General features: G+C 38.9%; 1 protein-coding gene across 3 annotated transcripts in view; it reads left to right on the top strand.

Annotated features, from left to right (window-relative positions):
* Nucleotides 1-24,756, top strand: part of TRPC3 (transient receptor potential cation channel subfamily C member 3) — a 45,138-nt gene extending 20,382 nt beyond the window's left edge. Inside the window, exons 3-13 of one of the 3 annotated variants that reach the window (XM_075090179.1) lie at nucleotides 1,079-1,264; nucleotides 8,270-8,434; nucleotides 11,229-11,445; nucleotides 13,210-13,443; nucleotides 14,808-15,072; nucleotides 17,113-17,308; nucleotides 19,169-19,378; nucleotides 19,950-20,033; nucleotides 21,083-21,158; nucleotides 23,299-23,334; nucleotides 23,764-24,756. In XM_075090179.1, the coding sequence (XP_074946280.1) occupies nucleotides 1,079-1,264; nucleotides 8,270-8,434; nucleotides 11,229-11,445; nucleotides 13,210-13,443; nucleotides 14,808-15,072; nucleotides 17,113-17,308; nucleotides 19,169-19,378; nucleotides 19,950-20,033; nucleotides 21,083-21,158; nucleotides 23,299-23,309 (1,644 nt within the window). In that variant the 3' untranslated portion in view covers nucleotides 23,310-23,334; nucleotides 23,764-24,756. The remainder of the gene's footprint in view (nucleotides 1-1,078; nucleotides 1,265-8,269; nucleotides 8,435-11,228; nucleotides 11,446-13,209; nucleotides 13,444-14,807; nucleotides 15,073-17,112; nucleotides 17,309-19,168; nucleotides 19,379-19,949; nucleotides 20,034-21,082; nucleotides 21,159-23,298; nucleotides 23,335-23,763) is intronic. The other 2 variants (XM_075090181.1, XM_075090180.1) reach the window with 2 other exon arrangements.
* Nucleotides 24,757-24,813: the final 57 nt, after the last annotated feature.

The following is a 24,813-nucleotide window of genomic DNA, read 5'->3' as shown; positions in this document are numbered from 1 at the left end:
AATGGTACTGTGCAAAATGGAAGCAGTGAGGGGGAAAAGAAGAAATGCTTTACGGAAAGATTAGGTTCTGGAAAGAATCTGAATAGGAGGAGGGAGGAGTTGTCTTTTAATAACTGAGAAGACAAATGTTTGCTTTATATACTTTCAGAAGGTGACACAGGCAGAGCTGTTGACTCCAGCAGTAACTGAAGGGAAAGCTGATGGAGCAAGAGCAAACAAAGGAGATTAAAGTAATTGGCGATTTTGGGAAGAGGAGTGGTTTGTGATGGATATAGACAGGGAAGTGAAGGAGAGAGGAAGGGAAAGGTGGACAGAGCTCTTAAAAGAGTTGAGGTTTACAGAGATGTGTATCTGCAGTTCAGCTGTGTTGTCAGTGGAAAGGTGGTCTCTTAGAGAATGACTCAGGAGCCTATTATCTTTGAACTGTCCTTTGAAGAAGCTGGTTACTGTGTTGCCAATACAGGAAATTTAGGGTATTTTGCCCACAGCACTGGTGTCCAAGTTCATGCCACAGTTATTCTATGCAGTTAGGTTGTTGGGTGTGAAGTGGTTCCACGGATAAGTGGGAAGCAGAGGGGAGAAAAACAGGGGGGGAATGAATACGGTATACATCAGAGTAAAGAGTAAGCAGCCATTTTAGCAGTGTAGAAAGAGCAGAAATGTATTCATAGCCTGGGAGGCAACCCTGTTATCTCATTAATTGTTTGCAATTGTTTTTGCAAGGGTGAAGTTAGTATTTCAAGAGTTCTGGTCCTGGATTGTTTTTGCGATTCTTATTTGTTCATTTGACTTCCCCTTGCTGCCCATCTGGGTTATTTTCATCATGCTATTCTGTTATGTTCCCATGCTCTGTTAAACAGCTGTCATCATCTTCTGTTCAAATGGCTACCTTGTGTCAGAGAAGAAATGGTTCCGCTATACAAGAGCTCTGTAATGTCTGATACACTCCTAACTTGACATACTGCATAGAAGTCACACACTATTAATCTTTAGCATCTTGTACAGGTTCTTTGTTCCTTGCCATTGACTCTTAATCATGTTTGTCATGGGCCATTTTTCTTTACCCCTTCTGTTTCAGAATGACTATCGCAAGCTGTCTATGCAGTGCAAGGATTTTGTGGTTGGTGTTCTTGATCTCTGCCGAGACTCCGAAGAAGTGGAGGCCATTCTGAATGGGGATTTGAATTCTGAGCCAGTTGAAGCGCAGAGACATAGAGCATCACTGAGCCGTGTGAAGCTGGCCATTAAGTATGAAGTCAAAAAGGTAACTCCTCGTAGCCAGTGCTTTTGGACAGTGTAATAGGAATGAAGTGTCATCTCATCATTCTACTGGTGTTCTGAACTGGCGGTCAGATGCATTGCTGAGACATAGCGTCTGTAATGACAATTCTCACAAGGCAGAAGCTGGCAGAAGGGGACTACTGTGACGGATTTTAGTTTAATATACTTTCCACAGCTGAGAATTGCCAGGAGATTTTAATGAAATAATTAGCTGTGCTAGGAAGGTTATCCACAGTTGGTCAGATCTTTCTCCTGATTAAGCCAAAAGAAGAGATCTCAGTGGAGCCAGATTTGCAGTCAGTAAAAGTAAGGATGCGTCTTCCTGCCAGTCTGTGTGATATCTAATCCAAAGAGAAGGCTGTATTGGTGAAAGTGTTGGTTTCAACCAAAGAAAAGAACTGGTTTGTTAATTATTTCTTTTTATTACCTTTGCTTTCTACCTTAAGTAACTTAATTGGGCAAGTAAATTCTAGGAAGTAAGTCTTGCAGCTTTCTATTAGTGTTCCTGTCAACACATAGGTCTCTCTTTTGAGGGGGGGGGAAGTCTTCCTTTTACTACTGTGAAAAAGGAAAAGAGAACATCTAAACTGTCATTAAGTATATTATTTTTTCATTTATTTTAAATTGCGACAGTAAATCAAACAGCTTATCTGCAACTGTGTGGGTCATAGTGAGAAATTCTACATGATTTATTGTGTGTGTTCCTGTAAAAAATATTTTTAAATTCAGTCCTGAAAATGTATGGAATATTTTTGTGGCTAGTTAATCAGTTCATTTCAGTTCTTCATTTTTGCACCTGTATTTATCAGTGTGTTTTCAGTTGATGCCTCTCTCAAAGTAGTCTTTAATGAACAGTTATTTTGTGAATGAATGTTACGTGTTGAAAAATGGAGCTGTGTATCACAGATTTGACATAATGCATATCCATTTACCGTAGCTGTTTTCAATATATAGCTATATTGTTCTCTTCAAGATCCCACTACCCTAGCACAGAAAAGAGTTAATACTGAGTCCTGCTGTGAGAGCACTCAAGAAACACAGCAATGCCTATGTATTATTTACAGCTACTTATTTACATGATTATCATCATTTCCATTCTTAACAGCCATTATAGTTTCATCATCTCTGCAAGGAGTCTTGTGTCTTTCAGAAAAAACAACACTATTCTGTGGCCACCTGTTGAGCCAATCTGCGATATATTACAAAATTAATTGTAAGCAACCTGCAAGAACAACTGGGAAATGTTGGTATTTATTATGTCCCCAAAAGATGGTTAACAGAAATTGTAAACACAGATCCCACACAGCAAATCATTGTTTCCAGTATAGAGTTGGTCTGCAGCAGGTAAAGGCATATTAATCACCAAAATTCAAAGTAAATATATACAAGTATTGAATTAATTAAAAAGAATGGAACAGGGAAAGAATCAAAGTACGTAAGCATGCTTATTGTATCTAAATAACATATGAATTCTTGTGCATATTAATGTTACCAGACCTTTGCTGAGTCTTCTGTCTCAGCTTTCTTGCTGAAGACTGTGGTTTTCTTCTAAGAGGTCATTGTCACTGATGAAATTCATTGCTGAGCAAAGGTCTGCTAAGAATAACAATAACCTACATAGTGCAAAAAAAGACAATTCCACATAGCAAACTTGTTCTCTCCTCTTGCAAGAGAGAAATTATTTGTAGATAAACTCCAGGTTTGTACTCCAATTCATGACAAATACACTTCAGAACCTAAAAAACTAATGGGATTGGTGGAAGGAAGTAAACAGGTGATGCAGAGTTGTTACCATGTTCATACATGTGCTGTTCCCTGTAAATGGCCATTACAGAGGGCGTGACAAGGATTGAGCCACAAAATGTCTCTGCCACAGTGGTCCATTGATGCTGGGACTGGCTCCATTACAACTGTGGCAGGTTATAGCGATATTCTGACTGTAGAATAGACTCAGGTGTGGGAATTACACACGGGACGCTTTCAGCCCTGTAACTGTAGGAGGAAGACAAGGATGTGGCTTCTGTTTTGTAGCTTTCAGTATTTCTAGCTGTGCTTCTGGGTCAGCTCCTTCAGGGTTGGTTCACTGTTGCAAGAGGCAGTACAGCCAAACAGAACCGCAGGTCCATGAAATGGTTAATGAGCCGTGTGGCTGTTTCAGAGGGAGGAGAGACAGGAAAGAGCATATGACAAGTGAGCAAACGTGCTCAGAAGTTCACTGCTAGGGAAATGAAGATTTTATTTCTATTAGTAGTGCAACTCTTGCACTTAGTACGCTGGGTACTGCATTAAAGTGTAGCCCATCTTGTAAATAGGATGTGATTTTGAAGCTGAGGTTCTGAAACTGCAGCCCCAATAGCGAAGGACTAAGTATGCTGTATGCTGAATGGCTGCTGCAGTAGTGCTTTTAGTGTTGTATCTTAACTCTGTCTTTAGATTGCCAACAAAATTTCAGAGAAGTTGCTGACTCTGGGCCAGGTTCTGCAGTTCTTGCTGAGATTAAAAAAAATCAGAGTAGAATTTCCAAGTTAAATCAGTAAGAGTTTGAATAAAATCACAGGATTTAATTTTCAAACACTGACATTTCAAATTGATAAATAAGAAAGAAGATTCAAAGTGCTCTTTATATGTTATGTGTTTGTGTATCAGAGTTTGCTGGGATCCGTTCCTGCTATGTCTAAACTGTCATTAGGATGTTAGGAATAAATAATATTATAATTACTCTTAGTCATACAGAAAAATATTTACATAGTGATGACTTGGTCACAGTCATGAAACAGAATGCATCTGAAGTGTTACAATCAATTATGCCAAGAAAAGCAGCTAAATTAAAATTGGGGTTTGTTTTTTTTTTTTAGTGACCAGACACTGTCCTTATGCATCTTTGTTCACTGGGGTTTGGATTGGATCCTAAAATTTTAGATATATATCTGTTAATAAGATCAATAAGATAATAAGAACACTATGTAATGAAAAGTAAGAAACTGCATGGAAAGTAGGATGAGAGAAGAGAAATGCAGAAGGGACAAGGTTGTAAGATGATGTGATCGGTGGGTAAAATATGATGTGAATCTACTGTTCTCAGAGGAGATGAAGCTGGAGGGGAGACAGATATATGGGGGGGGTGGGAAACATAGAAGAGGCTGCAGTTGTTGAAAATAAAAACAACAAAATCATAAATTCAAATGTTTCAGCAGAGCTGGAGAGAAGGATGAATTTCAGATCTTTTACGGATGGGAGAAGTAACAGGAGTTGCTCTGAGGGCTTGGAAGTCGTGCGTATTGTGCAGTTGCCAACAGTTAAATAAGTTGCTAGGATCTTCTTGCAAGCACTTAGACTTACTGCCAGAAAAGAACTTGCCATAACTATTGGCATCTTATTAACTCCTCCATTTTCTGGGGGAAATTATAGCACTGGCAGATCTCCTCTTAGAGGCAGATCAAGATGTTGATAAACCAGGAGGAATAAAATAGCAGGCAGCTCTGGATGAGATGCAAGAGGGCCTGTGGGCTGATTCGTAGCCTTAGGTGAGCTCCCTCAAAGCTCCTTTGCTGTTTCTTCCTATTCCCTCTGGTAATGGGAGGAATGGTGTGTTCTCTCAGGGTGTCCTCCCTGCGATGTGATCTCCTCAGGGAGGAACGAGGGTGTTCTCTCTCCTCTTCTCTGCAGTTTTAAGCCTGCTTTTTAAAAATGTCTTTGTAATTTGAAGTAATTATTTACTTTCCTGTCTTTGGCCACAGTTAATCTGCTGTGGGATTTCTCCCTTGATGTCCTGAATTGAGAATGAAATTTATCTGAGCAAAAGAGGCTAGGGGCATATGTCAGAATGCACAAGCACACAGGAAAGAGTCTCTCTCTTTCAAGTGGGCCAGGCTGGCGGTGTTTATGGTGCCTAAGGTTCAAAGGTGACAACAGTTCAAGTTGGCATTCATTTCTTAAAAGAATTTTAAAATCATCTTCTTTATTTCTGTTGACCATTCCACTACAGGTTGAAACTGCATTAATATGTGATTTAACTGGTTAATGAATCACACACCAAAATACTTCAGGACTTCCATTTTAGAGCAAAGTAGATTAAAATACGAAGACTGCTTCCCTTTTTCAAGTTTATGCAACAGCTTAATATTCCTCCTCTTGAGAGTTTTAAGGTTCTCTGTTTTCATTGCCAATTATTTAAATTGATTTTTTTAAAGAAGTCAGCCCTATCGCACTACTCTGTGCACTTTTTAATGAGATTTGGAATATATACATGGAGTTTTGCAGGCAAGACCTGGCAAACAACAGCGTATATAGTACATTATGATCTCAACAGAGTACAAAGGGTAATGAAATGGATAGCCAAGTTTACAGTATTTTTTTTAAAGTATAAGCAACTCGGATCAAATCTCACTCAATCCAAAATGGATTATGAGTTATCAGAATTATTTTCAACTCCTTTTTGTGAAACTGCCTAGCGTTCTTTACTCCAATTTACTAGTTATTGTCAGCCAATGTGACAAGTATATTACCAGATTTCTTCAAATTGCTGTGATAACTAGGCTGTTTACCCTTGTGCTTAACTGATGTCCCACCCGCTCTTGTGATGTGGCGGTCTCACAGGACGTGGTATAATAGTAACAGGGATAATGACGAGTATGGTAACACTTTAGAAATGGGCTTAACAAGAAATGTAAAACCAATGGGCAAAGAACATGGGGAGCTACATAATTCCTCTTCCCTCATATCCCTTATGTTTCTTCAGTACCAGCAACCAACATGGACTAAGCACTCCTGGTTACATGACATGATCCTGGTAGAGTGGCTGCAGAGTCTCCTCTGTCCACATTGCTTCATCCTAACGAAATACAAAAGTGCTTTAAAAACAGAGCAATACATGCTCCCCCCTTCAACAAACTCAATCAAAAGTGATTTTAGTAAAATAAAACTTAAAGCATATCTAAACAAGTGCGGTTGTTGACAGCAGCTTGTTTTATTGTTCCATAATTAATTAGGGAATGATTCCCTTTCCCTGTGACCATACGGAAATCTTACTGAAGCTAGGAAAATAACGTTTGTATGCATTTACTGCATAGGAGGAAGATGGAAGTTGACTGTTGGTTTTGGCTCTTTTTTTTGTAGTGGTTACTATGTCCTTAATATGTGCCAGGTTAGTATCTTAACATTTAAATCTCTGCTCCGTTTCAAATTTGGGACACTTAGGGAAGAATTTGTGGAAGCTAGGGACGAATAAAACTTACAGCAAAGGCTCAGGAGAGCAAGTTTGTGTTGTAATAAGTGTCTGAGGAGAAGTTGAGCCTTAATCCTAAGCCTTTTTTTCCACTCGTCTGAATGTCTCTTTGTGACTAGATCCCAATAAATTCACTTGATGCCCTATTTCTTTGTCCTGATGTTTGTCTGGCTTCCCCATTTTAAAGCAGTTGGCTACAGAAGTCCTTGATGATGTCTTGGCTCTGCTTGGTTAAGGTCAGTTGAAATTTTACTATCGACTTCAGCGGGCATCAGTTAGGCCAAAAGAGAGTCGTCTTTCATGTCTCCGTGTCTGGGTACAAGAAAAATATGTACCAAAATTTGGTTGTAGGGTTGAACATTCCAGAAATGGCCTGGACGTTCAATGAATTGAAATTCAGTGGTATCTCTGTATGCTGAGACTACTGACAATCAGGACATTCTTTAAATGCCTGAACGTGTCAACTTTTAGTCATTTTATCAGAGACTATATTTATCCAGGTATCTGTACACATCTACTCTTGTGGTTTCCACTATTATGTGCGATACCTTTTAGTCCTTCTGCTATAGGAAAAAAAAAAAAGAGCAAATACTTAATTGATAAATAATAATGTAAATATGCAAAGATAAAAGGAACATCTCATAAAAGAATTCATTAAAAATAAGATTATCTTGCTCAGAAATCACTGAAATGCTTACGGTTTTATTAAAGTATGCACCTCAGATCTTATCTGAGCCTCCTGTGTGTTGTTAAGCTGTTAACAGCTCATTAAAACACAAAGAATAGAGTAAGGCTGTATAGCGATAACAATCTGTACATTCAGGGTCCTTTAAAATCTTAAAGTAGTTGAAAAGAAAAAGTTATTTTCGAAAACGGGCGAATTTGAGGATTTCATATTTTTCAGCTAAGATAGCATCAAAGGCATGAACTTAGAGGAAAATACAAAACTGTAGAGCAAAATACAATCTGTTAGTCCTTTGAGCATCATCAAAACCATAAGATGATCTTTTCATCTGGGTCACAAAATAGAATTTCTTTGTATTACTGAATGCTAAATTTTATTTTCCACAAACATAAGAATGTATTTGTAGTAAGTGGCTTCTGATTATTTTTCAAATCCCAAGTACATCTAAGTAGAGGTGATAGCTAGCACCATTGATGGTACTAAGAGAAGAAACCCCTTCAGTGTTCATCTCTGTGTGTTCTGGTGAGGTACTATACTTTTGCTTCATTTATTTCCTTCCTCAGTAAGTTTTAGACTGAAAACATAGATAGTTAAGGAGGTATTTGGAGCCTTTGTCAAATAACCCAATCAAATGGCGATGATGTTTGAGGAGGTCTGTGAAGAGCATGTGCAGGAGGGGAAGAGGCTAACGGTGGATTCTGATCAGACCAGAATTTACAGTTTACACAGAAATTCTGCAGGTGCCTTGGGTCAGCTTGATTTGCTGAGAAACTGTTGGAAGTTAGGACTGAGGTTCCACTGACAGGATCCTGTCGGGTATGTGAAGCTGTTCTAATAATGCATAAAAAGCTTCTATCAGCGATGGCTGTCTACATGTGCAACCTTGTCCCCAAAGTGCTGCTTTAAATCAGCTCAGCAGTTTCTTCTTTATTTATTAACCTTTATTTTAAAGGAAAGGAGAAAGAACATGGTTCTTATGGTCAAAACACCAGATACTTAAAGTGATCATGAATGTAGCAGTTAAAAAACTCTTCTTATACATTATAATATGTCTTGGTTTTCTTTCTTTTTCTTTACAGTTTGTGGCCCATCCAAACTGTCAGCAACAGCTACTGACTATCTGGTATGAAAATCTCTCAGGATTACGGGAGCAGACCATAGCTATCAAGTGTCTGGTTGTGCTGGTTGTGGCACTGGGCCTTCCGTTTCTAGCCATTGGTTATTGGATTGCACCATGTAGCAGGGTACTGAATTTTATAAATTACGTATCTTGTACTATTCTGGGAGCTGTTTTTCAATTTCTGGCATTCAGAATTCAATATTGTACCTCTAATGCAGCTGTTTCCAAATTTTAACTAATTAATTATATTTTTAGTCATCTCTAGTCTTGAGCCAAAAGATGCTATTTATTTTATTTGCACTGTGAAGAGGGGAGCACAGTGATGAAGCATGAAAATGAGTTGTTGTGATGTTTAAAGAAAGAAAAAAACCTTATCTGAGAGCTTTTTTTTTTCTTTTTAAAATTTCTGTAGATCACGCTCACCTCACAATCTTGGCTATGTAATTTTATTTGCATTAATAAACATGGATTTTTTGAAAGTCATCACTCAGACTCTGTATTAGGTCTTCTCTGGCATCTTAAGATCTGATGCTGTTCACACATAAACCATTAGGAGAACATCTGTTGACTTCACTGATGCAGAACTTAAGTAAAATATTTGTTAATTCCTGCCCTAGGAGGTCTGTTTACCAGGTGAACCACAGGGCCAAAATTAAATTAAACACAGTATTCCAACCATGTGGTAGGGTATATTTGTAAAGAAGCGTAACTGTTAACTCTTACCTCTTTAAAATTATATGAAAACATATGGGTGCTTCCTGCTTTCCTGATGATCTCACAAGGAAAATAACAGCAGTTTCTTTGAAATCTTTATAGCCTGTAACATGTGGATCATCTGCAAATGAAGTATATTGATAGATCTTTGATAAATCAGAAGAAAGATTTCTGTTACATTAACTTTTTAAAAAATGTCAAGTAAATTTACTTCTGTGCTGGATGATGTGGTCTTTCGATTTTATTTCCTTAACAAGCGTACAGTAAAGAAATGTGAGTTTCATTCATTTATATTTTGCCTTTGTAGTTCACCTCGAAAAGGGTAAGATTTTGCTCACCTCCTGCATATTTCAAGGGAGCCTGAAGTCTTTTCTGTGTTAAATATTTATTTACTTTAAAGATTAATCTTTGTGAAAATAGTATAATTGTTACTTTACTTATTCTCTGAAATGGCACTTTCCGTGAATATCTGTAGTAAAGATATTCCTCACTCACAGCTCCTTGTCATAGAAACATATTAATATATTTTTAGCTGGTGTCTAATATGGAAAAGTGACATTTGTCCTTGAGCTTTAATTCCCAGTACCAGAAACACCTGACATTTTACCTAGTGCTCATGTCAAATAAAAGTACTGTACATTCAGGTCAGTTGTTTGATATTGTAATTTCAAAATGCTTTCTAAAGGTCAGGAGCAGGAAGGGAACCTGAGATTGTTTGCACAGGTAGTAAATGCTATTTGGTGTGTGCTGGTCTGCTGAGTTCATAGTAGCTGACCCCAGTTTCAGGAAGACCATTCCTTGAAATAAGAAAGCTACTTCCACTTCCCCATCTGCTGAACTTGTTTTTGTCGTCTTATACGATACTGCTGATATCGCAGCTCTTCGCAGGGGATTTTGGAATATTGCTTAATATTGGTGGTGTAGTGATAGTTTGTCACATTAGAACTGTATATTAACATCACTAAAGGCCAGGCATTATGTGTGAAGCAGTGTACTGTTCTGTGGTACTAAAGGAGACAGAAGACCTTTGGCCTTAAGAGGTATGCAGCAGCTAAGACAAAGAAGCCAGTCTAGCATCTACCTTGTCACACCATGTGTGGAGATGGGACAAGCCTTGTCCCACTCAGGCCACAGAAAGAAGGCGTATTTCAAAGGTACTACTCCTCCCAAAGGGAAGTAGGCTGGGAAGGACAAGGAAACCTACCTGTGCATTCTCCCAAGAGGTCTCCAAAGAGTGTCCATAGGGAATCTCAGTGCCATCTGTGTGCTTGAGCCAACGCACAAATTGCTGTCAGTGGTCCAGCCTCTCTGATACCTGCCTTTTTTTGAGTATGGGTTGGGGAGTTGCAGCAGCACTGGCCATGTGAACCCTTTGCTGCCACTCAGAGGAGTGGCCTTATTTATAGCTTGGCACTTTTGATACTAGCTTGCAGGATAAGGGTAGTACTGATGGGATCACAGACTCTTCTTTTTCATACAGTAACAGCAACAGGCCCACTGCTCTTCCCAGTGTGGTCTTCTGGTGCAGACAGACTGCCTCTGCTGTTGCTGTTTTGTCCTTCTACCAGGTGCAGATGCAAATGGAATCAGCTGAATTTATTTGAAAATAGTAATATTTCTGATCTTGTCCTTTTAGTCCGTTGTGATGGAACAGGCGTTATTTTTAGTAGACACAGGTTATTCATTTGGCACTTATAGCTCTGGACATATATCCTGTGTGTGGAATACAGTAGCCAGAGAGGAGAAGATGAGTCTGTAATTTTTTTTCTAGAGCTGTAGTCATAGACAAGCTAATAGTGTGCATTTGTTGGTAGGGAAAGCATTTTGCTCCTTAGAGATTTCATTTATTTAATTTCCATGGGCTTGCTTCTGCCCCCCCATTGGTATCTGTGGATGTTAGATCAAACCCTTTCTGGTCACAGCCATTGTAACATTTTGTAATTCCTTGTAGTGTTTCCCCTCAAACATTGCCATCTAGAGTTTATGGAATAACATGAACACTCACTAACAGGAGGCTGATTTTGGGAGATTCTTGTCTGAAATGGTAAAGCATCACAGTTCAGTGCACTTGGAAGGGTATCCTTTAAAAATGAGGTTTCAGACTGCCCTGAGCTCTGAATGCCCATTTATGCTTCTGAAATGCCTGATGAAAGAGTTGGTTTCTTTGAGGAAACTGAGTGACTGCTTTCATTCTGCCTTTGCAGCTTGGAAGAATTCTTCGAAGCCCGTTTATGAAATTTGTGGCACATGCAGCATCCTTCATTATTTTCCTAGGCCTGCTGGTGTTCAATGCTTCAGACAGATTTGAAGGTATAACAACGCTACCGAATGTCACTGTTACTGATTACCCTAAGCAGATCTTTAGGGTGAAGACTACCCAGTTCACCTGGACAGAAATGCTGATCATGGTATGGGTACTTGGTAGGTATATTACCCCTTCAATCTTTATGTCAACTGCTTTTCTGCCAATATAAATTCTAAAACAAAGGAGAGAAGCCCGCATCCCAAACTATTGTTCCAGCTGCTGCATGGTTAGAATAAACGCTTAGGGCAGATAACAGTGCACTAGAACTGGTGAGACCATCAGAGCATCTCTGTGCTGCCCCTCTTGTGGCACAGGGTAAAATTTTGTTTGCTGATTTGCTGCACTGTTTGGTAATTCTGGCATTTGTAACAGGTTTGCTGAAGAGAACACCACAGAGATTATACTTTTTTTTAATGGTGTTAGGAAGCTTATGGTACTGTATGTGCCAGAAGGTCAGGAGTCCCTACTGCTCGGTGTTAATGTGCTAGCACCCCAGTGCTTACGTGGCATCGGTGCTTCGGTAGCATTTGGGGAAGTCACAGTTTCTACCAGTGTCAAGGGGCTAATGAGTCAGTTCTCATTACTTGGGGTTTGTTGGTGGTTTTTTTGGGGGGTGGGGTGGGGGTGGTTGGTTTTTTTTTTTTGTCTGTGGCTTTTTTTGGTTGTTTGTTTCCTGCCACCTCCTGTCCCCCCTCAACTGATCAGCTGTCAGCCTGTTTGAGACTCTGTATGGCAGGAGATGCTATCTTCTAGCATTTCATCAAAGTCAGGTGCTTTATGTAACAAAAAGTCAGTCAGCCACCTGATAATGTAGTGTTCTCAGCTTTTACAGGCTGTGGAAGAAAAAGGAGGTGTTACTGTGGCTGCTGCATGAAGGTGCCTTGCTCAGCCTTTTGAATCCCCTGTATCTCCTGATTTAATCACTGCTTTCTCTTAAACTATGTTAGGGTAGGGAGATGCATATACCTTGTATGCTGCCTTTTGTAGTCCAAGCATATACTTGCAGGGAGCAGCCTCTTTGTTTGACTGAAGGCAAGGACTGAGGTTTTGGTGGTCTTTAGGACTCAGTCACTGTGAGAAATTTCTTGGGTACTCAAGAGACAGCCAGCTTCAAGCCAATCCAGCTCATGCTTGGGATGGCAGCAGTACCCTCTCTGAATTACCCCACCAGGGAAACAAGAAAAAGAGCTGTGGGGTTGTGGTTTTCTTCTTTGTTTGGGTTTGGGGTTCTTTTTGCCTTCAACTTTTTTGAAGTAAGAAAAAGTCTTGATTCCCAACAACTACATCTCACAGTGATCATGGGGCTGTGATCTGGATTAAATCCATGTAAATGAATTTCCAAGGAGAAGTTTGAGTAAGAAAACTGAATTACACATAGCCAAATTCTACTTTCTGTGCTGAAAAGCATCTTACTCTGTAAAGTGGAGAACCAGTAGTATAACTGTACCCTTTATATTTGGTCATCCATGTAGTTGGGTAGTTGTGCTCCTCTGTAAAAATGAATCTGTCTGATTCAGAAGTGTTTTATGAATGTAAATGGTAAGGAAATGAGAGGAGTTGTTTTTCAACATTTAACACTTTTTCTTCTTTAGAAGTACAGCATACTGTTACGTTGTTAGGCTGTAATACTTCCACTGCAAAGTTGTGGCTCTATGCCACCCTATGTGGAGATGTCTGAGCTTTGTCCCCATGTATCAACTAATACCTTGATCAACCCTGTTGAAACCAAGAGAACCTTACTCAAGGGGTATGATGATGCTGTGACGCTGCAAATAAGTGAATTTTTCTCTGCTGGTACGACCTGGTTTCAAGAAATGGGAGAATGCAGAAATGCCAAGAGTTTGGCCAACACTGCCATGTTTTTTAATTTCTTGTTGCAGGTATGATGTGGTCAGAATGCAAAGAGCTGTGGCTGGAAGGACCCAGGGAATATATTTTGCAGTTATGGAATGTTTTGGATTTTGGGATGCTGTCCATTTTCATTGCCGCTTTCACAGCGAGGCTTCTGGCATTCCTGCAGGCCACAAAAGCACAACAATATGTGGACAACTACATTGAGGAGAATGATCTCTCTGAGGTCACACTTCCTCCAGAAATAGAGTATTTTACTTACGGTGAGTTTAACTTTTCTGCAATACAGATCTGAACACAGGAAAACTGATAGGATACACTAACATTCCGAAGCCTTAAGATTAATATTTGCATATATTTGTGTTAATAGCATTGTCTAACCACTCCTGCCTCAATATTTTTGTTTCTATGCTATTTAAACAACAGCTGTTAAGATGCTAATTTGACAAATAAGTTTGTTAATATATTAAAACCAAACAACAGGCATAAGGACAAAATCAGTTCCAATGTAGCTGTCCATAATTTTGTTGTAACTCTTTATATTCTAGAGCTAAATTTGACTCTCTTGATTTTAAACATTTGCAAGCTATATTTTATTCTTGACTTAGTGCACCACAGATAAAATTTTGATGTGCATTTTTTTTTGTTTGGGGCAGTAGTTCGATATAGTTCATGAATATTCATAAATATCTGTCAGCATTTCCTGCTGAAAGGAGGATGCTAGCCCAGAAAAGATCAGCTCAAATAGAATGAAAGTACTAAGCAGTTACTGCAGTGAAGAAATTGTAATTAAAGGTGTGATGAATCTCTATTTGCAACATCAGCAAAGGCTGTATTTGCTGCTGGCTGTGTATATTAGCATATGCTTTATGAACTTCAATATATTATAATAGCAGACTTGGTTTTGTTATTTACATTAATTGCTACATAATCAATCTGAATTTGTACGTATGTAAATGCACATTTAGAAACACATAGTATTTTGATATGAAACACATTTTAATTCAGTGTAATTTTGCTAAGATGGTGCATTAATTCACGTAATAAGCAATTTATGAATTTGTATGTAACTCAACTGTTTCTGTGCATACCGTGTGTAAAAATCACGATCCTATTTCCATTGAGGTAAATGGCAAAAATCGTCATTATTTCAAAGGGAACTAGGTTTTATCCTGAACTTGGAACAATGGCAAAAGCTCGGTGTGATTAATGAATAAAATTGTTCATCAACCAACACTGTTAACTTCCCATCAATAAAGCACCAAAATGTGAATAAATTTTTGGCTTTAGCATAGTGCTTCTTAAGATAGCAAATAATAGAGTTGTGTTAAGAAAAGCAATAAGGAATTGTTTGTTGTTACATAGTTCAGGTTAAAATGCAAACTGTAGAAGAAAATGTCATGTTTCTTCAAGTACAGTTTTTCTTCAGGCAAAAGGTAATGTAACTTATATTCATCGTTTGTGACTTAAAGGAAATAGGAATAGAGTAGCAATTACTAGACTCTTGCAGTTTTTGTCTCAACTAAATTCAGACATGTTAGCGGAAAAATTCTATCAATATTTATTTTTTGACATTGTGATAAATGAGTAACTCCTTATATTTACCCCTGTATTTCATATCTTCCAGCTAGAGATAAATGGCTCCCATCTGATCCTCAGATAATATCTGAAGGCCTTTATGCAATTGCTGTTGTTCTTAGCTTTTCTCGGATTGCATATATCCTGCCTGCAAATGAGAGTTTTGGGCCCTTGCAGATTTCACTTGGAAGGACTGTTAAGGACATCTTCAAGTTTATGGTCCTTTTTATTATGGTATTTCTTGCATTTATGATTGGAATGTTCATACTATATTCCTACTACCTTGGAGCTAAACTAAACCCAGCCTTTACAACGTAAGTATGAAGTTCTGTTTAAGTAAAAAGCCGATATGAAACTTTCATGTTTTTCACTAGGGTAACAGAGTCTGTGAGACATTGTATGCTCTCTCCTAGCATTCAAATAAAACTGAGTGCAGTTGAAGCCAGCAGGAAATGGGGTATCTCAGGTCCTTAGAAAGCAGAATGCAAAAGACCAATTCCTTTCTGCTTGTATAATGGAAGCTTTCATTGCAGTCTAAAATAATTTTACCTGTATATTATGTTAATCACACAGACTTGTGGACAACCCGTTGCAAGAAAATAGTACCGATGTCTTCTGAATTATATTTTCCCATAGGAACCGCTAGGATTGTAATCTTTAACTGGGCTCTGTAAGACCTAATTGATAAACAGAGATTTAGTCCAGATGTCAATAATAGGCTTCCAAATAATTTTAATTTGGCAAGAAACAGAGATGGTTGTTCTGTAGACGCTGTGTTTCTCTCCTAGACCAGTGCTGAAACAAATCTATGAACTCCAGTGGACTCTTTTGGGTCCAGGTTTAAAATCTACAGAGAGCTACTTATTACCATTAGTCACATGAGTACAGAAGAATGGTGTTTCTAAATCTGCCTTCATATAATGAGATTGCTTGCTACGATCTCTAAAGTGTTTTTGTTTGCTTGGTTTTTTTACTTCCTGAAACAAGATGATGCTGGAAGTGATAAATATTTAGGACATTCTAAACCAGAAGCAATTTCACAGGATGATGAAATTCAGAATTTTTCCTTTTCTCCTATCATTCTACCGGAGATGTGACTTCTGTAAAAACTGCCATATTTTCATGTAGTTCATTCCATCCCATCTCCTAATTTGAGCCTGATTTCTGCACTTATTCTTACTCATTGTCTTTACTTTGGGTAAATAATGAAATATAATGATACTTTTGTGACAGTGTTTGATATGCATACTATTTGAATGCTTATTAATATTAATTTCTTAAACAGCAGTGTTATTTTACTAGACTATATATCCATACATATATTATTTGCATTTTAAAATCATTTATCAGTGTTAAAACAGGTAATTCAGGACATATATAACGACATATTTTAGTTATTAAAATACAGCTGTCTCTTGGTTCACTTCCTGGCAACACAGAGGAAGAAGTAATTTCCAGTAAATTCTGTAGGGTACAACAGAAGGCACATCAAAATCTTCACTGAACACCAAAATGTCTTAGCTTGCATCCATTTGTGCTCCTCTCAGTGCGGCAGGATAGAGCTTTGCAGTGAGCTGTGTCCTGACTGCAGGACAAGTCAACCCGTAGCAGTGTTTCCTGGGTGGAAAGAGGAATGGCAGCATGAGGAGAGGAGCTTGAAGATGTTCCACTCTGAAAGGCCCTGAAGGCTTGAAGAGCTGCCCGAGAGCCTTTGGCAGCTCGGTTCCTCAGGAATCTCCCTGACCGTGGGATGGAGACGAGCACAGAGGCAGCGGATCCTGGACCCAGAGCCTTAAGGGTGTGGAGGCGCCTGCCTCCTGTTGAAGTGCCTGGCTCTTGCTGATCTCAACAAGTCTTGAACAAATCCTGTGAAATCTGTCTGGTTTGTCAGTTTTGTTGCTGAACCTGCTGCTACCCAGTTGTGAGTGCCCCCTTCCTAATGGAAGGTTTAATCAGAAGCTCTTGAAAGGAGCACAGCGGTTCCCTTCCCATCAGCCCCATTTATAGCTTTATTAGGACAGGGAAGGGCTGCCCCCTGCAGAGTTAGACTGGAAAATAATGAGATGAGAATATGCTACATCTCAAAATATAATTTAATACCTTTCTAATTCCTGGACTGTTGTTCTGCACGTGTTACTACAACTCTGTTATCTGTGATGGATTGGTGGAGCACAATGGAGAAAGGGAACAGACTGTGAAAAATACTTTTTTGCATGTCTGTTGTTTTAATCAGTGCTCTACAAACCTGGATCACAGACAAATCACTTGACATTGTTTATCACGTACTGTAAAGACAACTTACATATTTATTTGTGTAGTTAGTAATAATGTCTTCCTCTTTTCTTTTTCTGCAGAGTGGAAGAAAGTTTCAAGACCTTATTTTGGTCAATATTTGGCTTGTCTGAAGTAACCTCTGTTGTCCTCAAATACGATCATAAGTTCATAGAGAACATTGGTTATGTTCTTTATGGCATATACAATGTAACAATGGTGGTAGTTCTGCTCAACATGCTGATTGCTATGATCAACAGTTCATATCAAGAAATTGAGGTGGGCAAAATCAAGGTGTTCTCAAGTTGTTCTGTTATTTTGAAAAAGGGCAGAATTAGTAGGAATTATTCCAATGAGTGCATCTTGATGTGCAAAAGTACACCACAGAGATAACCTCAGTAAAGGAGATCACCAAAAATACCATGTTCCTAGGACTGACTTTATCTAAACGCCCAGTCGAGCTGCAGAACCTTACAGGATCTGACAAGTAATTCATGTTGTACCACGTATACACTTCTAGGGAGATGTCATCCATGCAGAAATCTTAAAACCTAAAATAACATTCAAATGAAGACTGCTGTGAAGTAGAAAACAGAGCTACTGGGCGTAACATTTTAGACATGGCTGGTTCATTCCCAGTTTCCTTGGGATGCTTATTGCATGTAGAGCACTTCAATCTTTGATGGATCATTAGGGTACGGATTAAATGTATTTTGATGTGTTATTTAATGGAAATCTGGTTTTTTAGATCCAATCCTCAAACTTTTTAGCTAAATGTGCAGGATTTAGACACTTATGCTCAGCAGCGATACGTGGCTATACTTTATTAAATTTACATGCCTCTGTACGTGGAGCATGATACAGGTGCTTATCTTCAGGATTGTTGTGACCAAGTCACACTTCACAATGCTTACACGCTATGTCTGTATGTAATATGTGCTTTCTTTCCACATTAGGTACAATGTTAAAACTTGATTCTAGGTTTACTGAGCTTTGCCTTAGGTCCTGAAAACACAGTGGCAATGTTTCTCCTAATCTGCCAAACGACTCAGTTGAAGGAATATTTGAATTTCACATAAAGTTATTGAAAGAGATATATTTTATTTGAATTTTGTTATGATGACAAAGTACCTTCATCTTAAAAGAGAATTATTTAGCATCCAACTCCAATAAAGAAGTTAAGAAAATTCAAAGTAGAGAAGATGTAAATATTTAAATTTAAATATTTAACCATGTTTAAAAACATGGGTTTGAAAAATAAATCTGATGTTGCTGAAATGCAAATAAAATTATATTTATAGTGCTAGTTTACCAGACCACGAGTTCTGATACTGTTCAAAGAGTACCACACTCACATAGACTCAGGCACACACCCACGCTAGCAGGAAAAAGGAGATTACCCAGGATATAATGTGCAAATGGATATGTCATTTCCAGTATCTTCAGTGACTTCTGGGAAATGTCACAGAATGCAGCAGGAATAGTTATAATAAACTTTTCACTTTTGGAGTAAACCAAGTCCAGCCTTGGAATACTTCAGTAAGCATGTATTAGGACAAAACCAGTTTGTCAGTTTTTAAGATGATTTCTTCATGACAACAAAGTTTGTATTTTTTGTACTCCATTATAGATGAGAGTTACCTTTCAAGGTTATGTAAAAAGCTGTGAGGACTACCATTGTAAGCCATGTCTGCCCTGAAGCTAATACTTGGTCACTTGCACGAGTACCAGATTCGTAGGACCACTTCAATGAGAAAAACAAGACTTTAAAAAACCAAAAAAGTTTTGCTTTAAATAGCAAGGAGTTTAAATGTTGGCTTTCACTCAGTGCAAAACCATTGCTTGTTTAAATGGTTCACGTGCTTTAACTAAGTATTATCAACGAGATGTGGCCATTAAAAGACAACTGAAATTTAGTTTAAAAATATTTAACTAAAAAAAAAAAGTTACTTAGATAACTAAAAAAAAAAAAATATAAATTTAGGTGCATTTTTGCACAACAACTGGGAGCCTTGCTAGCAAGCAAATAACATTTGATGTAAAAACAGAGAGGGTAGGTATTTGAAGTAAATGTCATTTGGAAGAAGTCTTGCATTTCATAAAAACAAAGCACATACTTTATTTTATATCTTAACACAGGATGACAGTGATGTAGAGTGGAAGTTTGCGCGTTCTAAACTTTGGCTGTCGTATTTTGATGATGGAAAAACGTTACCTCCACCATTCAGTCTTGTACCAAGCCCCAAATCTTTTTTCTATTTCATCATGAGGATCATTAACTTTTCGAAGTGCAGGAGGAGGCGGCTACAGAAGGACATTGAAATGGGAATGGGCAATTCCAAATCTAGGGTAGGTACTGAAATCTTTTCATGGCAGTTAGAGCCCTGATTTGGTATTAACAAACCTTCCACATCTTGTCCATGGTGACTTTTTTCCCCTTCTGTTTCTAGCCCACTGCTATGAAAATCTTAAATTATTGGGGATCTGATGGCTTTGTGGTCCTCAAATAATTGAACAATGATCGTTTTTTCTAAATGGATTGCTATTCCTGAAAGTGGTGCTTTGGAAAAACATTTTGAATGAAGCAGAAATGGTTTTGAGCATGTATTTGTAGTTAAAAGTATGCTTAAGAGAGCAGATCCACAACAGCTCTTTGTTAAAGCCAGTTCAGAGAGTCTCTCCTTGCTCTGGCCACTCATCCCTGCCTCCAAGTCATAACTCATTATTTCCACAGCTGTGTGAGCACATTTGCTTTGAAGCTGTGCTGTGAACAGGATGGCTGAAATTACCAGTGTTTAAAAAAACACCAAAACAGTGACTAGGGAGACATCCCCAAGGTGTCTCCAAGAAAAAAAAAATTGAGCTGAATTATGCCTGTGAATTCCATGATACATTTCAGTTTTGTCTTATTCCTTTCTAGTTAAACCTTTTCACTCAGTCGAACTCCAGAGTTTTTGAATCGCACAGTTTTAACAGCATTCTCAATCAGCCGACGCGCTATCAGGTAAGTACATACAGTGGCCGCTGTTTTGAGTAATAGAACTGTGTGGAGGTACTAGCAGAATTTTGTGTTTTAAGTAGGTTTTGCTTTCACCAGATAAAGAAAACCTTCTGTGTAGAAATCAACCTCCAGGATGCTACTGGGAAAAAAGACAGTGGTTATTCAAGCCCCATTGTTTGAAGCTTTAAAGCTTAAAATTATTCGAAGATTTAAAAACTAGCCCGTACAAAACTCAAATTTTCCTTTGATGTCCCAGCTTGGAAAGTGTGAGAAGCAAACATCTGAACCTGATTTCTGGGGAAGGGATGTGAAAGCATTGAGCTGACTAGGTTGGCGTTACTTTCCCTCCCTTTCTTCTCGTGATCTGAGATGTGACATTCAACATTCCTACAGATGGGAATGCTCCTTTTTGTTAAGAGGAGTTTGTCAGATATTACCTTCCTGTCTTCTTCCCAGCTCAGAAATAAAAGAGTAAGTAGGAGCTCTTGTTCCCCTAGTGAAAATGTGCAAATTCTGTTAGATGACCTGCATTAGGTTAGGTTTGCTAACACAGTACAAGAACATTAGTACATACAGGGAACCCTGGCAGTTACGGTATAAAAATACAGATACACTCTAAATGAATCCTTTACAGCTGACATTGCACTGCCGTACTGTAAAATCTCAACTTTTCTTTCTTTCTTTGTAAAAGGTAAATATTTATCTCTTCCTATTACACATCCTTTCACATGTTAACTGAATTTAACAGAGAGTGGACCTGTTATGAAGCCACTTAAAGCCTAAATTAGGTGTTTAGTCAGATTTTCTGGTTGTCCTGTTCCCTACAAGAGGTTGTGGTACTCTGTAAATAAAAGGTAATTGGGTGAGAAAGGTGCTTTATCGTAATGATGAATCTCATCATGGCACCAAAAAGGCCATATGAGGCAACTGCTTCATCTGGGGCTGTTCATTCTTTCGCTTATTCAGATGTGAGGGAGACAGTTAAGAAAGAAAAGTGAATAGTGTTTAATTATATATGCTCACCTGGTTATATAACTGTTTTAATCTGGCAGCAAATAATGAAAAGACTGATAAAACGTTATGTTCTGAAAGCACAAGTGGACAAAGAAAATGATGAAGTAAATGAAGGTAAGAAAGAGACTGCATTTGCAATATTCAGAGACAGTTTTTGTCATGCTGTGTTAGGAATTGATGTTACAGTGGTGCATGGAGGTCTCGGGTAAAAGGAGGGTTTATTTCTACTTAAAATGCGCTGAACTCAGGTAGGTAGTAGTGGAAATATGCCTGTGACAACAAAAGTGGACAAGTAGGACCAAAGAAATAGATCTGAGAAATATTATGGGCTCCATTTTACAAGTGGAAAACAAGAGCACAGATGTGACACACAGTTAGAGAGGAAATTTGTGAGGAAGCCACTAACTGTATTCACACTTCCAGAGTCCTAGTTAGAGCTGCAGGACATCTTCCGGTCTCATTCAGCCGAACACACAGTCTCCCACTTTATACCACCAACTGCTTGTATTACCTTCCTTCATAAAGCTGTGTGGAATATTCATCTGTGAAGTTGCATGCCATTAACCAAAGCTGCCTAGAGTTAGCTGCATGGTGAGAAAAATGAGAACGGTAGCCACTATTTTAGTGTGCGACTGGAGATCTTTTGGGAAGTGGTGGATCTGAGCTTGGTTGTTGACAGTGCAGGACTTCCCTGGTAGCAGCGAGGGGTGCATGCTCTGGGTGCACACCCCGACTCCCCGTTGGGATGAGGCTAAGACAAATGCTGTTCTCCTTCCTCCAAACTTCCAGGAAGTTCCAAAAAAGAAACTTGTGAGCTCTGGGCACGGCCCCAGACAAAATGATAGGGATGTGTATAACATGGGGCATATTTACTCTGCACTCTAGCTAAACAATTATCGGGCAGTAGAATGATGTCCCTCCCAGGCTGGCTCTGCTCTTGGAAAGGTAACACCCCAGCAATGGTGGTGTTCCCCACAGGCTGGAGGTTATAACCGTCATGGTTCGGCCAGTAAGAAATCTGCGTGACTGCCAGCAGAAGAACATACCTGCTTAGCATGAGTAGTTCTGGTCTGGGCTAGTTTAGTTGGTTTTGACGCACTGGGAATGCTGACCCCAGCCACTCCTCTGGCAGCCTTGTGCTTTCCAGCTGGTGTGCAGCGATGAACAACTTGGGATGGGAACGGCTTTTACTGGCATGGAAGCATCAGGTGGCGGCGTGCATACGTGATGTGAAGGGCCTGAATGGGCCGCCCTCTCAGCTAAGGCAGCATAGCTTTTATGTTGCTTGTTAGTTACTCTCTGCTCATCTGTCACTCTCTGCAGCGAGAAGCAGGGATCAGAAAATAAAATATAAACTAAATCCCACCCTGTGCCTTCAAAAGGCAGCATAGTGCATTGACTGTTATCCTGACTCTTCCCCACCCTATGTGGCTGTACAGGGCTGAGCTCGTGAGTGACAAAAGCAGAGAAGCTCCTAAAAGCATCTTCCTCTCAGTGTGCCCCTTGTGCCCCCCTCCTTAATCGCCATTGCTTTCCTCCTGTTCCTGCTCTGTGGTGGGGGAAATCATCTGCCTAGTGATTGACAAAGAGACTGTTCTCTCACCAACAGAGCCAGGGACCTACAGGTCTTTCCAGTTCCCTGGTGGCTGTTTGCCATTGGCATATATGTGTTTAGATGCGCAAGAGGGTGCAGAAGAATCATGGTTCTTGCTTTATCACCAATTTTGTAGAGGAAAGTCCACTTTGAGCAGGTCAGCTAATCCCCGAACCTCAGTCTTCAGCTGCATAGCAAAGGTAGCGACTGCTCTTTCTGTCATGCCCATCTCGCTGGTACCCGAAGTATGGATCCAGCCTTTGAAGATTCAATTTTTGAAGCCTGCTATATGCTAATGAGGAAACGTCTGCATTCTCACGCACTGCAGCTATATTACACATAAGTCTAGGGATTTTTCTTCTCCTGTTTTGCATCACCAGGGAATTTAGGTATTCTTTTGTAGTCTTTAATTTCATACGTGACAAATCATTTCCTGTGGTGAATACTGTGTGAGAATTCGCATACCGTACGCTTGCTGGAAGAATAGTGTTTGAATACTTTAAAAAGCTGCTGCTTTTGAACTGAATATCCTATGATGGAAAACATGCTGTTGCTTGTAATGAGCCTGGCCTTGACAATTGTTTTCTTTTAAATGCGTGTTTTGTACTTGCATCAAACTGTAACATAATTTTAAATTGGTTGACTTTTTCTAATTCAAAGGATATTGGTAAGGAAGAGGAGAGAGACTCAGAAGCTGTGAGTTTTATTGCCAGCTCTGCCACACTTTTCCTGTGTGATCTTGACACATCCCTTCAGAAAAAAATCTCTTTTCCTTTTCTCTCTCTGAGAGGGATACTAATATTTACCAGCTGTTCAGCGATTTTGCTGTGATTAATTCATTAACCTATGCAAAGCGCTTTTTGAACCTTTGCTCTGTGTAGAGGTGGAGCACAACATTAGAGTTCGATGGACTATTAAAATAGCTTTGGCACTATTGAGGGGTTGGAAACACGCTTCCGTCTCATTGAGAATGAAGACGACGTAAAGCCTCCTGCCCCACCCCTGTGCCTGCTCCCACGAACATTTTGAGATTATAATAATCTGAAATACGCACTGATGTGACTTAATGGTATTGAATGAATGTTAAACTTTGCTAACACGTATTTCTTTTAATGATTCATACAGGTGAATTAAAGGAAATCAAACAGGATATCTCCAGCCTTCGCTATGAACTGTTGGAGGATAAGTCCCAAGCAACAGAAGAGTTAGCAATTTTAATACATAAACTCAGTGAGAAACTAAATCCGAATATGTTGCGATGTGAATGATTCAACAAATGAACCACGGCTTTGACTACAGCACAACTATTTATTGGCAATAATATTTCAGTATCTTATACTTGAAAAACGTATTGTAGATTTTTAGCACTAAATAACTTTATGTACAGCTTCTCTGGAATGTAGTCTTAGGAAATTTTATTAACTCACCACAAAAAGATTGCGCTCTTCATTTTAATTGTCTCAAAGCAAGAACTATCCTGTTTTGTTTTTGGTTCTTTGGTTTGTTGTTTGGGGTTTTTTTTTTTTTGCATTTAATGTGTTAAAAAGGTATAATGGTATGAATTGCTGATATTTTAACAGGTTTATGAATACATATTGAGAATTCTTTGCACTAAATTTGCAAGAAAAAAAGTGAAAATAACAGATACAGCCTAGTACTGTGGTCCTTGCAGCAACTGGGTACAAATAGCAGTTTTCATGATACCATAAATTGACTAGAGATCCGTGGGGGATTACTTGAAATCTTTGTTCTTTAGTAGTGACGCTAGTAGTGTGTATAAGGCGAGAACTCACGGTATGATTACAAAGAATTAATGAAAATCAGGTAAGTGTGAATGTAACTGTAGCAGCACTGTTTAACATGTATGTATATACACGTACCCATGACCACCTTTCTTAATTCAGCATTATTTACTTTCAAGAGGAAGGACTAGAGGGTTTTTTTTAAACACCACCTGTGACAGGCGCTGTGAACTCAGCCCAAAGCTACTCTTTATGCGGTAGAAATGATTTTTTTAAAATTCCGGCTCGGTGCAGGGCCGGTATTTTGTTACACTGTTCTAAATACTGCCTCCGATGCTTCATTGTTAAATAAAATATTCCTACTTTACTGATCTTCCATGTTCTCCCGGTAGTTTGCCACCAAAGGCTGAGTTACGTGGTAGAACCCGGGTCC

This window comes from Phalacrocorax aristotelis, chromosome 4, assembly GCF_949628215.1.
Source record: "Phalacrocorax aristotelis chromosome 4, bGulAri2.1, whole genome shotgun sequence".
Taxonomy (NCBI): Eukaryota; Metazoa; Chordata; class Aves; order Suliformes; family Phalacrocoracidae; genus Phalacrocorax; species Phalacrocorax aristotelis.
This window is presented reverse-complemented; position numbering and strand designations above follow the sequence as displayed.